This window comes from Schistocerca cancellata, chromosome 1 (assembly GCF_023864275.1).
Source record: "Schistocerca cancellata isolate TAMUIC-IGC-003103 chromosome 1, iqSchCanc2.1, whole genome shotgun sequence".
Lineage (NCBI taxonomy): Eukaryota > Metazoa > Arthropoda > Insecta > Orthoptera > Acrididae > Schistocerca > Schistocerca cancellata.
Window position 1 is genome coordinate 534,152,137 of NC_064626.1, and position 14,918 is coordinate 534,167,054.

At 42.5% G+C, this 14,918-nt stretch overlaps 1 protein-coding gene across 2 annotated transcripts in view; it reads right to left on the reverse strand.

The window, feature by feature from the left end:
• LOC126179417 (phosphoenolpyruvate phosphomutase-like) overlaps window positions 1–14,918 on the reverse strand; it is a 61,835-nt gene that overhangs the window by 29,064 nt on the left and 17,853 nt on the right. For both annotated transcript variants that reach the window (XM_049924607.1, XM_049924608.1), the window contains exon 5: window positions 1,637–1,737. In XM_049924607.1, coding sequence (XP_049780564.1) covers window positions 1,637–1,737 — 101 coding nt within the window. The remainder of the gene's footprint in view (window positions 1–1,636; window positions 1,738–14,918) is intronic.

A 14,918-nucleotide genomic window follows, 5' to 3' on the forward strand; every position in this document is an offset into this window, starting at 1 on the left:
TGCCATTATTCTGCAACATACATTATTCATTGACAGTGATGTTTAGTTGTTTCAAAGACCCTGAAACATGATGAGTCTAAAAGACTGTCCCATTGTGGCTGACTAATTCAGTGTCTGTATTGTCCATGACCCACAGCCCAGAACTTCACAAAATGTGCAAAAAGTGACAGATTCTGTTTTGCACATGCAACTCCCCCCCCCCACCCCACCTCACTCCACTCCTCTCCCTGTGCCAGCTGACCACCCCAACCCACAGTAGTCATCAAAATCTTCAGTGTGCAGTGTGCTTCACAATTGATGGGGGGTGGCAATAAGTAATGTTTTGAGAAACTTCAGTAAACAGTAAATTATTTCTAGGAAGCCCATTACAGCAGTACTCTCATCCCACAAGTACATTGTTACTACACCTTCTCTATGTATGAACAAAATTTTAGGTCCATAGTTGCCATACATAAGACACTTTCATCCAGGTGAGTGTTAGTGTGGGGGAAAAAAATTTCAAGAGTCTGAAAACAATTGAAACAACGAGTGATCATTTTCTGCCTTCTCATCTGAATTGTTCTTAATCTATTTCACTTTTTCAGAGATGCAACCTGCCTCAATTATTACTGCCTATGAAGCTAATGATTTCCAATGTTCGATATACTGTCATCATTTCATATTGTCCTTTACACTAAGAGTGTTGAATACTGTAGGCATGGGCAATGAAAAGTACAACAGTGTAATGCCAGAGGGGAAGTATAAGCTTCTTCCAGTGTTTTTCTTTTGTTTCAAAACAAAATAATATTGCTTTCACAGAATTTTCTATTTATTTCTGTACAACATTTGACTAACATTTACTGATGCTGAGCAGAAGTGATAACACTGAAATGTGTATATGACCCACTATATCTGAATATTTACTTTGCTTTTATGTCAAAACAGCTTTAGAATTTAGCTTTAGCACATGAATCAGTGTTAAGAAGCTATAGAAAAAGATAAAGCAAATTAGTGTTACATGTAGAGTGGGAAATAGCTATTAGCAGAGGAACTGAGGTCAGAACTTATTGTCATTAAAACATATTCATGCTCTTAAATACCCTCACATGATTCAGCTTTTTGTGATTTTTCTCTGAATTATACGTGAAAATATAACTTTCCAAAACACTTTCAGGCTCATAACCTGTAACAGCATCCATAGGTACCACTTTTGAATCATGACACACACTCTGATAGTTGGAACTAGTGGAGAAAAATTGAACTTCACAGTTATCTTCTTTGGTCACCAAACTGTACAGTTTAAATCTGACTTAATATTTATTTCTCTTGCTAGATCTCAGAATCTCAGAATCTTATGGATTCGCAAGTTACATTTCTTGTTCTCTGAACAGAAGACAGTCATATCCATTCAGTGCTGTTCACCTCTCCATATACCCTGAAACTGTACTCACCTTCATTGGCTTCTGAGCATCTTAATTGATATATACACTGCATGTGATTGCCAGTAGTTTGTGGGTGCAGAAGATAGTGACAATGCTCTTTCACCGTATTCAGTGTACTATTGCTTTGTTCCATATGTCAGATACAGACCCTCTGTAAAATACTTACACAAAAATCATGATTTCAGAGAATGACTCCAAGTTGGTAATTAAAGTACCTTAATTTTCAAAGCAAATTCTTCCACATCTGCCAGTGGTTGTTGTCTTCCATCAAGTAATGAATTTGTTTTTGGAAAACATTTATCTTCGATGCAACAGCCTGCGAACACATTAAGTCAATAAGATTTAAAATTGTTGAAGGCTAGAATATACTGAAAAATGGGTAAGCTCTCTAGGACTGCAATTGTGATTTGGATATCTTTACTGTGAATTTCATGTATTGTCAGGTATTTGCAGTCATATTTAATATTGCTGTGAAATGTTACTATAAAAGATTATGAATATTCAATATGTTTTCATTAAAAAACACTCAAATTATCACTGAATTTATTCAATTAGGATAGGTTTACACTTTTTTGGCTAAAAAAGAATGAGAAACTTGGTTGACACCTCAAAAAATTGTCTCTGATTTTATTATTAATTATGCATTTGCTAATTCTATTAGCAGACAACAATTGGTATAGGAATAAGTTAAATAGTAGATTGAGGCTTAGGGACATTGTGTCATTAATTTTTAAGTTACATCTCAATGAATTTAAATGAATCGGTACAGTAGGAAAATATTTGTGGGCAGACCTTGCAATAGTAGAAACTCACTGGTGAGATGATGATTTGTTTCTGCGTAGAATGGACTTTAACTAAGATTTTTGCAACAAGTTAAAATTGTGTGCCAGTCTTGGAATCCAAAGTGGAAGCCCTGCCTTTTTTTTGCACACTATTCTATCAGTTTCACAATCTGTGCTTCCATCACAGATAAAGTTAATTTAAACTGGCCATGTTTTTCTTCTTGAGGATCTTTCTACCTAATGAGGAAAGCAAGTGACAAGTTGAAACCAATAGTCAATCCATGGGGCATAAATGTGTGGATAGTGTAATTAGTGGCACACTGCCTTCAGAAAGGATGGTTTCTGGCTTCAGTTCCCAATATGACCACACAAGTTATTCATTCAAGTTGGCTATCTATGATGTCACACACAATGTACAATGATGAGCCAAAACATTATGGCTGTTGAGCTTTGCAAAACGGAATGCCACCTAGTCTCATTGTGCCCACATGATGTGGTAAGGGTGAGCAGAGCAGAAACAAATGGTGAATTATTCTATCAGTAATACAGACCACAAGTGCTGAAATCTACTTTCATAAGTAACTTCAATAAAAGGCAGAATATTATGTGCAGTTCTTGTGAATAAACAGCTCAGAAATGGTAAAGCGGGTCAGCTATTTTTTTGCGTGGTTCTGTCGTGAGCAACTATGAAAAATGATTGAAGGGCGGTGAAACCACATGCAGGTGATAAGGTGTTGGAAGTCCATGCCTCACTTTGTGAAGTAGGATAGGTGGTGATCTGACAATAGAGTACAGTGTTGGTGTAGTCACAAATGTTTCAGAGCACAGAATTCAACGTACATGGGGCAGCAGATGAACCCTATGGGTTCCCAATGATGTACTCACTATTAATTGACTTGGACATGACGTCACCAAGGTTGGCCTGTGTATCATTGGAAATGCATCACTTGGTTGAATAAATCAAGTTACTTGTTAGAACTAGTCGGTGGTGATGTCCGGATACGTCATCACCCAGTAAAATGGCTGCTTGAAATATGCACTGTGCCATGGGTGCAGGCCAGTGGTGTCAGTATTATGGTATGGAGGACATTAGTCACATATTACGTGACACCACGACATCTGTGGACTACTACATGAACACATTATTTCAGAGCACTTGTGTCCCTTAACCCTTTCACTGCACCTGTATGTATACAGATGGCAGTTTCTACACATCAGGTGCTGCATCCATATATATGCTCACTTTTCAATTTCATGCACCAAGTTTCTGATGCCACACACAGGTTTTGTATATGCTTCCGCGGCAATGCAGTGAAAGGTTAAAGCTTGATGTCTTCACAGGTAGCAACAGCATCTCCCAGTGGGATAAATGACTGTGGCAGAAGACTAGAATGTACTGCAGTGGTTTGTGGAGCAAGATAGTGAAGGCACACGGATGTCTTGGCTACCAAATTTGCCAGATCTGAACACAATGATACTCAAGTGGGACTATATCTGGTGCCAATTCCGCACCCTTAAAATTCTGGCCAATAATTTATGGTAATTGCATGACCTCCACATGGACATACATTGCCACACACCTCCAGAAACCTACCAAGGTATTTTTGAGCTCGTATCACACAGAATTGCTACTGTATTACATTTTGAAGCTGGATCAACCCACTGTTAATCATGTGGCCAAAGTATTTCGCCTTCGTGGCGTAGAATGTGTATATAACACAAAAATTTATTCCTTTTTTTCATGATCTCCACAAATTATGCATAGTCTCAAAACAATTGCAGACACTAATGGAACAACTGCAAATTCTGATTACTTACTTCATCATACAAATTCCCTTTTGTGGAACCTAAACAGTACAACACTACCATGTTTCAACAGTTTAATAGTGCTTTTGCTCGGCTGACACAGTATCACCAAGTCAAAGAGTGGTATTGTCTGCAAGGAGATAGTGATAAAAATGTATATGCTAATCTCAGGTTCAGATGAGAGTAAACTGGGCAAGATTCATGAACAAATAGCTGAAGTGATTGTGAAGATTTTGAAGTTCTTATGCTTATATGCCAGTACTTTTACTCATTAATGGTATTTGTCATTAATAAGAAGAGCAAATTTTTGATGATCCATGAAATTCACAATCACAGTATATTGAATGAAAAGCTCTTATTTTCATGGAGGCTCTGCTTTACAATCTAGGACTGATAAGAGTTCTATATTTTGGTGCAAGGATACTTAATAGGCTGCCGGAACCATCAAGTGAGAAATTTGAAATCCCAAAAAATATTAAAAACTAATGTAAAAGTGAGTCTTATTAATACAGGAAGGAGTAAAGGTTGAGGCACTGAGAGGTAGATAAATATTTAAATATGACTGCAAATGTTGTTCAGTTTTCACAAAGTATCTTCTTTCAGAGCTAACTAATACAGGTCATACACTCCTGGAAATTGAAATAAGAACACCGTGAATTCATTGTCCCAGGAAGGGGAAACTTTATTGACACATTCCTGGGGTCAGATACATCACATGATCACACTGACAGAACCACAGGCACATAGACACAGGCAACAGAGCTTGCACAATGTCGGCACTAGTTCAGTGTATATCCACCTTTCACAGCAATGCAGGCTGCTATTCTCCCATGGAGACAATCGTAGAGATGCTGGATGTAGTCCTGTGGAACGGCTTGCCATGCCATTTCCACCTGGCGCCTCAGTTGGACCAGCGTTCGTGCTGGACGTGCAGACCGCGTGAGACGACGCTTCGTCCAGTCCCAAACATGCTCAATGGGGGACAGATCCGGAGATCTTGCTGGCCAGGGTAGTTGACTTACACCTTCTAGAGCGCGTTGGGTGGCACGGGATACATGCGGACGTGCATTGTCCTGTTGGAACAGCAAGTTCCCTTGCCGGTCTAGGAATGGTAGAACGATGGGTTCGATGGCGGTTTGGATGTACCATGCACTATTCAGTGTCCCCTCGATGATCACCAGTGGTGTACGGCCAGTGTAGGAGATCGCTCCCCACACCATGATGCCGGGTGTTGGCCCTGTGTGCCTCAGTCGTATGCAGTCCTGATTGTGGCGCTCACCTGCACGGCGCCAAACACGCATACGACCATCATTGGCACCAAGGCAGAAGCGACTCTCATCGCTGAAGACGACACGTCTCCATTCGTCCCTCCATTCACGCCTGTCGCGACACCACTGGAGGCGGGCTGCACGATGTTGGGGCATGAGCGGAAGAAGGCCTAACGGTGTGTGGGACCGTAGCCCAGCTTCATGGAGACGGTTGCAAATGGTCCTCGCCGATACCCCAGGAGCAACAGTGTCCCTAATTTGCTGGGAAGTGGCGGTGAGGTCCCCTACGGCACTGCGTAGGATCCTACGGTCTTGGCGTGCATCCGTGCGTCGCTGCGGTCCGGTCCCAAGTCGACGGGCACGTGCACCTTCCGCCGACCACTGGCGACAACATCGATGTACTGTGGAGACCTCATGCCCCACGTGTTGAGCAATTCGGCGGTACGTCCACCCGGCCTCCTGCATGCCCCCTATACGCCCTCGCTCAAAGTCCGTCAACTGCACATACGGTTCACGTCCACACTGTCGCGGCATGATACCAGTGTTAAAGACTGCGATGGAGCTCCGTATGCCACGGCAAACTGGCTGACACTGACGGCGGTGGTGCACAAATGCTGCGCAGCAAGCGCCATTCGACGGCCAACACCGCGGTTCCTGGTGTGTCCGCTGTGCCGTGCGTGTGATCATTGCTTGTACAGCCCTCTCGCAGTGTCCGGAGCAAGTATGGTGGGTCTGACACACCGGTGTCAATGTGTTCTTTTTTCCATTTCCAGGAGTGTATATGCAGACCTACATCAGTCCTCTGGCTGTAGAAGACTACAATGGAAAATGTACCCTCTAAATCTCTCTGCCCTATCCTATTGCAGTAACAGTATCTTGTAATTCATATTGTAACAGTCATATTGTATCTCAAAATTGCCCTCCTAGATGATTGCTCACTACCATACTGTTGCCAACAGCTGAATTTACAGCCGAGTGCAGAACGTGTTGCTGAGCACAATGTGCTGTGCTTCTGTGGCTACTTCTTTATCTTAGTCATCTCAACCCCCTCCTGCCTTCCAGCCCAAATGCCATCTCTTTGAATTACATAAATGTGAAATCTCCTTACAACACATTCTTTGATTCCTCAGTTCTCCCAGTTTCTTTCTATTAGCCCCTCCCAGTCTACTCCTCCATTACATGTACCACCTATCAAAATTAGTGACAATACTATTCTAAATTGCAGTACTGTTAGCACCTTTCCCCGGAAGGGGGGCGGGGGGGGGGGGGGGGGGGGGAGAGAGAGAGAGAGAGAGAGAGAGAGAGAGAGAGAGAGAGAGAGAGAGAGAGAGAGAGAGAGTTTGGGCAAGGTTAAAAAGGAAGGGCAGGTTACTCAGACCAGATGATGAAAGGACCCATACACAGTGAGGACAAGAGTAGACAAAGAACTAATTGTTCATAAATATCACTATTCCTTTTTGTGTTTCTATCAACTTCAGAGTGCATGCATTGTTATTTGGGCCCGAGCTGCACAGAAGGCAGGGTAGGGGCGAGAACAACAGTAGTGGTTGTGGCTTCCCTGCAGATGTAACTGCATGGTGACAGAGGTTTAGTTATATAGCACAGCTGAACCTTTACACAAACAAAAAAATGGTTGAAATGGCTCTAAGCACTATGGGACTTAAAATCTGAGGTCATCGGTCCCCTAGACTTAGAACTACTTAAACCTAACTAACCTAGGGACATCACACACATCCATGCCCGAGGCAGGATTCAAACCTGCAACCGTAGCAGCAGCGCAGTTCCAGACTGAAGCGCCTAGAACCGCTCGGCCACAGCGGCCGGCTTACGCAAACATCCATCACATGCTACATCTAGCGAGTTTACAATCATATAAAAAGTTTATGCCAGTATGGCCAATAATTTGACAAGTCAACCATTCATTATGAAAAACAAAAGTACCTACAGGATTATGCTAAAATTCCAACAGTGGGAGAAATTTATTTTCGCGTGTCTTGTATACCCCCCCCCCCCCCCCCCCCTCTCTCTCTCTCTCTCTCTCTCTCTCTCTCTCTCTCTCTCTCTCTCTCTCTCTCTCTCTCTCTCATGCCATATTAATTATAAACTTATTTTACAAAAACACAGTGGAATGCAGCTTCAATTGCTACAGAACCCCAGAAACAGTGTACTATTAATCGAACAGTTGGGGGCAAGTAACATCAATAGCTTATGAAAAGGCTCATGCTCAGTATGAAAATAAAAGTATGATTCCTTCACTTACATCTCTACAGACCTATACTAATTCTCATTTCACAAGCTACTGATGGCTCTTAAAATATTTACATTATTTCATTGAAAAAATCTGTAGTCACTCTTTTATCACAGTAAGAAAGAAAGCTTTGCATTTTAGCTATATAGCAAAATACTCTCCACTTTGCATGCTTTGCCCAAGATTCAATTAATGCTGTTAAACCTTTTATGAGATATGAGGAGTATCATGAATAATTCATTTGCACTCCATTACTTGCACATGATCAGAAGTGAGTGCACTACATACAATCCATTTTCTTGAGATTGGTGAAAGATATAGATCTTGTATCAAGTTGAAAGAAAACCACCGTATCTTAGCACCATTTCGTATGCAGCAATTTGTGGTCCAATGTGTACCAAATGCAAATTCATAGCTACCTCTATTTTTCATCCCCTGAGGGGCTCAGCATCCATTTTCTGAGTACGGGTGTGGCGACCCTCGGGTTCCTGAGCTGGGATCTGGTAAGTGCCGCCAGCCCTGTCACTGTCAGCTCTGGGCATGCTTCAGTGACCACTGTGCAGTGCAGCGGTGGAATTTTGTGTGTTTTAGAGAATGGAGGTCTTGGCTTCACCACCTGGACTGTAAGGAATGGGGCACCTGCCATCTCCCAGTTGTATAAGGCTTGCTTAGGCACGCAGGGCTCTTCCAGGATCAACAGTTGTTTCTCTAGCATCTCATGGTATTCCTGTGGAACGGTCTCATCAAACTACTACTCCTGACGGAATGGGTGTACCATCAGGTAGTACCTACACCCACTCATCAAAGCGAGCTCCATCAAACCAGATCTGATTGAAACAAGAGAGGAGCTGTCCTTCCACTTCATGACACAGATGAAGCAGCATGGAATAATGGATCTCATCAGGTCCTGGAGCAGTGTCCCTGGATGCAGACAAAGCTGATTCCAGTTCCCACATGGAGAATGGATCCTATGGAACACCTGAAAAGCAGGAACTTGCCTGGATGATGAAGTGACAATAAAGAAGTGTTCAGCTAAAACTTGAGCCATGTCTTCTGGTGTGTCCACCAAGACCCCATTACTTGACAAGTCCATAAAGGGATGTGTATTGCCTTTGATAGAAATCCATTGGATTGAGTCCAAACTTGTGCAGTGGAAGTGGATTGATTAATGGAAGTTGTGAATCCTTCCAGGAAGCCCTCTTTCATTCTTTTATTGCTCAACTCATATGTGCTCTTGCAGATCTGAAGGCATAAAGGTTTTCTGTAGTTGAACAGTGTTTAAAGCTCCACAGATCTGTTCATCTGGCCCCAATTGCCAATCAACAGTCATCATTCCACCAAGGTACAGGCCATCATCTGAGATGGTTACTAGATCAAGGGATGGACTTTGTGGCAGCCTGTAGAATCTCACAAGCAATATGGGCCACGGTCTCCTGTGCACAATCCTTTTGTTCAAAGATAACCTGTTGACTGTACTGCAACCAATTTGCCCTTTGTATCATCCACTTGTGTGGTCTCCTGTCAGCCACTGTCCTAGTCAGCAGATGGATCCACACTGGGAATTGGTTGCTAGATTGTAAATCTGTAGCCACTTCCTACTGAACTGAGTCTGCAACAGCTGGGGAACAAAAACGAAGGTCAATGACTGTGAAAGACCGTGTAGCTGTAGAAAATTGTGTCATCAGCTGGCAGATATTCTCAGAATGGATGAGTCGCTCCATCATCCGACCCCTGGAGCAAGTAAGTGGTAGCCGAGCCCCACAGCACATTGTGTGCACTGAAGTCCCCCACAAGGAGTAATGGGCATGGGAGAGACTGGAAGAGTTCTGCCAGTGCATCTGCATCCAAAGCATCATTAGGTGGAAGGTACAAAGAACATACTTTGATATTAAAGGGTGCAAGAACTTTCATAGCAATTGCTTCCATGGTCATGGTAAGAGGGACATGAGTGGAGTGGCATCAGTCATCAGTGAAAACAGCCACTCTGCCTTTAGCCCTGTCTCCATAGTATCATCTTTCCTGCATGGGTGGTAATCCTGTAATGCAAGTATTTCAGTGACTTGAAGATGCGTTTCTTCTAAGCAGATGCAGAATGGTTTCCCCTGGACCAGGAGCTGTAATTCTTCCAAATGTGAGCGATATCCATTTAAAGTCCATTGCAACAGAGACTTCCCTGTGGAAGCCATTGTTTAGTGAAGGTTGTTCTTGTCTTTCTCCCTCGGAGAGGTCAGAGGGAACGTTAGCCAGTTCCCAGCTCTCTGGTTCCTCTGATTGGAAGTCCATATCCTCAAGGACATAATCCCTATCAAGGAGGGAGTGAGATCACTGATCCGAAAGTTTAACCACCACTTTTTGGACTTGTAACTATTTTTCGAAGGACTTTTTTCTTTGCTTATGGGAGGAGGTGGTTGCTTGGCTTGTGGGGACAGTTTAGTTGGCTTCTGATGGTGTGTAGTGGTAAGCCCATTGTTTACAGCTTCTGAACAGCTTCAGTTTCAAGTGGAGTATTTCTCCCACAGGTACACTGACAGGTGCATGTGCTCATACTTGATTCTGTGGTCTGAGTTTGTATGAAGGCATTACACTTAGCAACTGACATATTAAGGGTTGATGCAAAAGAAGTAGTAAAAACTCGAGGTTGCATAACTTTGAAAGCTTTTTTAGCCTCACCATAGGGTATGTGCCTCTTGTCTTTCAATTCCTGACTTTTCCTTTCCTCATTGTAAACCTCACACTTTCTGCTCCACACTGGGTGATCTGGAGGAAGTGTAAAATAATGCCTGATTTGTGAGCTGAGCCTCCACAATTGCCACATGCAGCCCTCCCATTACATCCCATTGTGGTACGGCCAAATCTTTTGACATTTGTAGCATCACACTGAGTTAGTAACAAATTGGTGAACCTTAAGATGTATGTAGTCTGCAAGGATACGTTCAGGTAATTCTGGAGCACTGAACATTAGAATAAATGTTGTCGATTTTTTCAGTTTGCCATTGACTCTCTTCATATAGTTCTGCACTTCAGTGATGCCCATATTTTTGCATTCTTCATGTAACTCCCTGGGGTCCACCTCCATTATATCAGAGCATGTAACACACCCTTACTAAAATTATGGGTGTTATACAACTCAGTCTCAACTAGGTAGTCACCCAAAGCCTTACATCCCATGAGCTTAGATATTTGGTTTGAATTACCAGTTTCAACTAGAAGTGTTCCATTATAAAGTCATGTGACACTTTTTAGAGACCTATCAATATCTTCCAACATCTTGTTAATATAGAAAGGGGAGGCCTTCTCATAGGTTCCTCCTGTTCATTTGATTACAATGAAAGTGTTATGGCACACTAATGCCTTGGCACTATGATTCTGAGACTTATTTTCAGAAGGACTGAGCTCTCAATACCCCACAGCTTGGAAGGAGGCAATATTAATTCCATTCTGGAAATCAGACAAGGACCTTAGTGTCCCTTTAGCATTACTAGCATTACTGGAGTGTAGCCCTTCCCAGTTGTATGGGTAAAACTGTTAAACGTATGATCAACTGCTGCCTCATCTGGCTGCTCGAATCCTGAGATCACCTGAGCCGTTTGCAGTGTGGTTTCAAGTGCTACCATTCCACCCTTGACAACTTAATTCTACTGGAGATGGTGATACAAGAATTCTTCTTATGCTGAAGCCATTTGGTTTGTGTGTTTTATGACCTTGAAAAAGCATATCACATTGGCTATGCCTTATCTGACTGCTGTTGATGGGGTCCCCCAAGGCAGTGTGCTCAATGTCACATTGTTTGTCATCACTATCAATGGCATTTCCTGCACAGTCAGGAGCCCTTCAAATGCTCTTTGTTTGTGGATGACTTTGCAATCTTCTCTTCCTCTGATCTTACAATGACAACGACAATGGGGCAGTTGCATCTGACCATTGGGAGACCAGAAACCTGGTCCAGGGCAACTGGTTTTCAGTTCTTAGCTGTGCTTGCCGAAGTTTTAACCAACCAGAGCTCACAATGGGGGACAGTATTTTACATTTGCAAGAAACTATGTGCTTTTTTGTTTTATTATTTGACTTGAAATTAACTTGGCTCCCACACCTGGGACATCAACGAACAAAGGGCTTCCAGTCATTGAATATTTTGAAATGCTTTAGTGGAGAAACATGGGGAGCAGACAGGTCCCGCCTCCTGCAGTTTTATAGGGAATTGGTTCACTCACGTTTAGATTGTGGCAGCATGGCCTATGGTCAGCCCGTACACCATATGTCAACATGTTAGATGCTGTCCACCATGAAGGCATTCGGATATCGACTGTAGCCCAGTTCCAATTCTTTGTGCAAAGGCTGGTGAACCAGCACTCTGGATTCGGCAACATCCTTTTGGCTCAACTGGCACTGAAAATCTCAGCATCACCTCAGTCGTTGGCATTTAGTTCAGTGGTCCAACCCACCTTTGAACAGCCCCATGTGACCAAGCTATTTGGGTATGTGCTACAGACTATCTCAAGGATCTGGATCTATCAGGCATCAAAATGCACAGTGAGGGATGGAATGCATTGCCGCCTTGGTGTCTTCAGAGGCCCAAAGTGATTTTAAACTTATGTTCCAGATTATGTATTTACAACGTTTTTCTTGTCCGTTTTAAGTATGCACCATAATTTTATCATTGTTTATACAGATGGATCCCAGCAAGAGACTGCCCTTGGTTGTTCTCATTTCACTTATGTTCCAGATTATGTATTTACAACGTTTTTCTTGTCCGTTTTAAGTATGCACCATAATTTTATCATTGTTTATACAGATGGATCCCAGCAAGAGACTGCCCTTGGTTGTTCTGCTGTTTTCCCTGGTAGAGTTTTTAAAGTGCATCTTCCAGAACAATTTACAAATTATGATGTGGAATTTATGGCATTGTAATGGCACTGGAGTGTGTTCACAGACATCACTTTACAAGGTTTCTTGTCTGTTCTGACTCGCTTAGTGCACTGCAAGTGCTTCACCAAATGTATCCAGTAGACCAGCTGATTCAGCTCACCCATGACTCCTTACAGCAACTCCAACACCATGGCAAGGAGGTGATCTATTCCTGGGCACCTGGCCACATCGGGATATAGGGAAATGAAATGGACAACAAAGCCGCCAAGGAGGCATTTTGGGATGGTGCTTTCCATTAATGATACATCCGACTGCACACCATCATATCATTTTCTGACAGATGCATCATGCGTCATTGGGAGACTGAATGGTTGCAGGTGACAGAAAACAAACTGCAGTTACTCAAATTGACTACAAAGGCATGACAGACTTCATATCAGCCTCACTGCTGAAAGGAGTTTCTGCTTACCAGACTGTAGATCAGACATAGCCCATTAACACATGGCTTTCTCCTCTGGCAGGAAGACCTGCCATTATGTGAAGTTTGTGACGTGCCACTTTCAGTTCAGCATATTTTGGCAACATGTGTTCTGTATACTGATATTATGGCAACCCTCAGACTCGCTGGAGATCTGCCCACTATCCTCGCACATACTGATTCCAGTGTTACAACGGTGGTGAAATTTTGTGAACTGTCAAGCCTCATCCCTAGATTGGAGGGGAAGGGAGGCAGACTTGAATACATTATAAACTCTTCCATCTGTGGGGACAGTGTTTGTCCCATCCATGAGATTAGCATGCTGACTTTTCATTAGGGCGCTGATGACCACGATGTCGAGTGCTCCTCACCTCAAATCATCATCATCTATTTTTCATTGCAAAGTATTCGTATTTTGTGCAGACTTTTCCTAATATTAAAATAACTGTGACCACTAATGAAACGAGAGGCAGTTGATCATGAAACTGACGAATGAGGCTATGAGATGCACAAGAATAAATTTTTTTACCAAATAATTTCTTAAGAATAATTGGAGAAAGGTTGTACTGCAGCTGGCCATGTGCACATTGCTATTTTTGCAATGTAGCCTATGTGGGCAGAGAACAAATTGACCATAGAGGACAAAGCACTTGGCTCAGTAGCCAACAGGCAACTGAAGTGCTTAGTTCCTAAAGGGGTGAACTTGCCCAGCACTAAGAATGAGACTAAATTTCCGCACATGGGCCAAGTTTACATTGCATGACCTCTGCTAAGTATTTGACCTCCTGAAGGGAAGTAATAGACAACACTTTTGCCTCTTAATCAGTATGCATGTGTAGGCATGTATACCTAATATGTTCCGAAACTCCATGCATAAAAATGGGATTTTCGGGTGTTCGTTCCTCGTATTGTATTGGTGATAAAAAGATAGGGTCAAGTGTTTTGGATAGCACTTGGGATAGGAACCATTTGTATATCCAACAAAAGGATCGTCTTAGTGTAAATACCCTTCACTACAGTCTGAAAGTATGAATATTATACGCGTCCTCCTGCATAGTCAAACGGAGCAAATTGGTCGGTTCTTTTTGCATTTGATGTGGTCTGCAGTGGGCTTCACGGGACGTATGGAGGCACCAATAGTTTATGGGCTGTTCTTCAGAAACCCCCCCCCCCAAAAAAAGGGTTTTTTTACTGTATTTTCGCCATTACCAGCAGACGAAACCCCCTCCCCCCGCCCGTTCCCAAGGATCCAAGACAGCTATGCACAGCAAATGGCAGTAATTTTTACAATGTATTCCTAAGATCTTGTTCTTGAACAACCTTGAAAATTTTCCTCGTATCATTATTCCTTTACGAGATACAGAGGTTCAAAATTACCTTACTGGTACATGTAAAATACACAAATAAAATCTAGTGTGAGGCAAAAACATAGTTTATGAAGTGATGTAGCATGGAGAAATATGCCATAACGTGTGTCTTTTATCATCTGGGAATCCCATGTTGTAGTAATGAAGCATATACAAAATTTTTTGCACAAATAATTCATTCTGAGATGTAAAATTAGTTCCACTGTAACGCCGGAAATGCATATCCTCCTATTTCCATCTATTGTACTATTTTTTTTCCTTGCTTTGTTACTTCAAGATATGACATTTCTGTCTCTTTGTATATTGTAATTGTTTTACTGTTTGTATATATAGATTTATACATTTATGTCGATGTATAATTGGTTTGTTTCGTAAATATTATTTGTATTTTTACGCTGGGTCTTGCCTAGGGAAAACTGCTATCGAACGATTACATCGATAGGTCGTATGAAGAATCAGGGTGTAGGATCTTTGGTAGTGTTAACTCTGCCGCGTGGAGCGCGGGCTGAGGAGAAGGAGTGTGGCGGGAGTAGCGAGTGGAGCAGGTGTGTTGTGTGACGCTCCCGCGAGTTGCCGCGCTTTCGAGGTTTGGCAGCATGTAATTGCGCTCGACTTGCGATGATAGTTTCTGACATGGTGTCGCAGACGGGAAACATTAACTAGCGCACATCAAGAGCCCGTT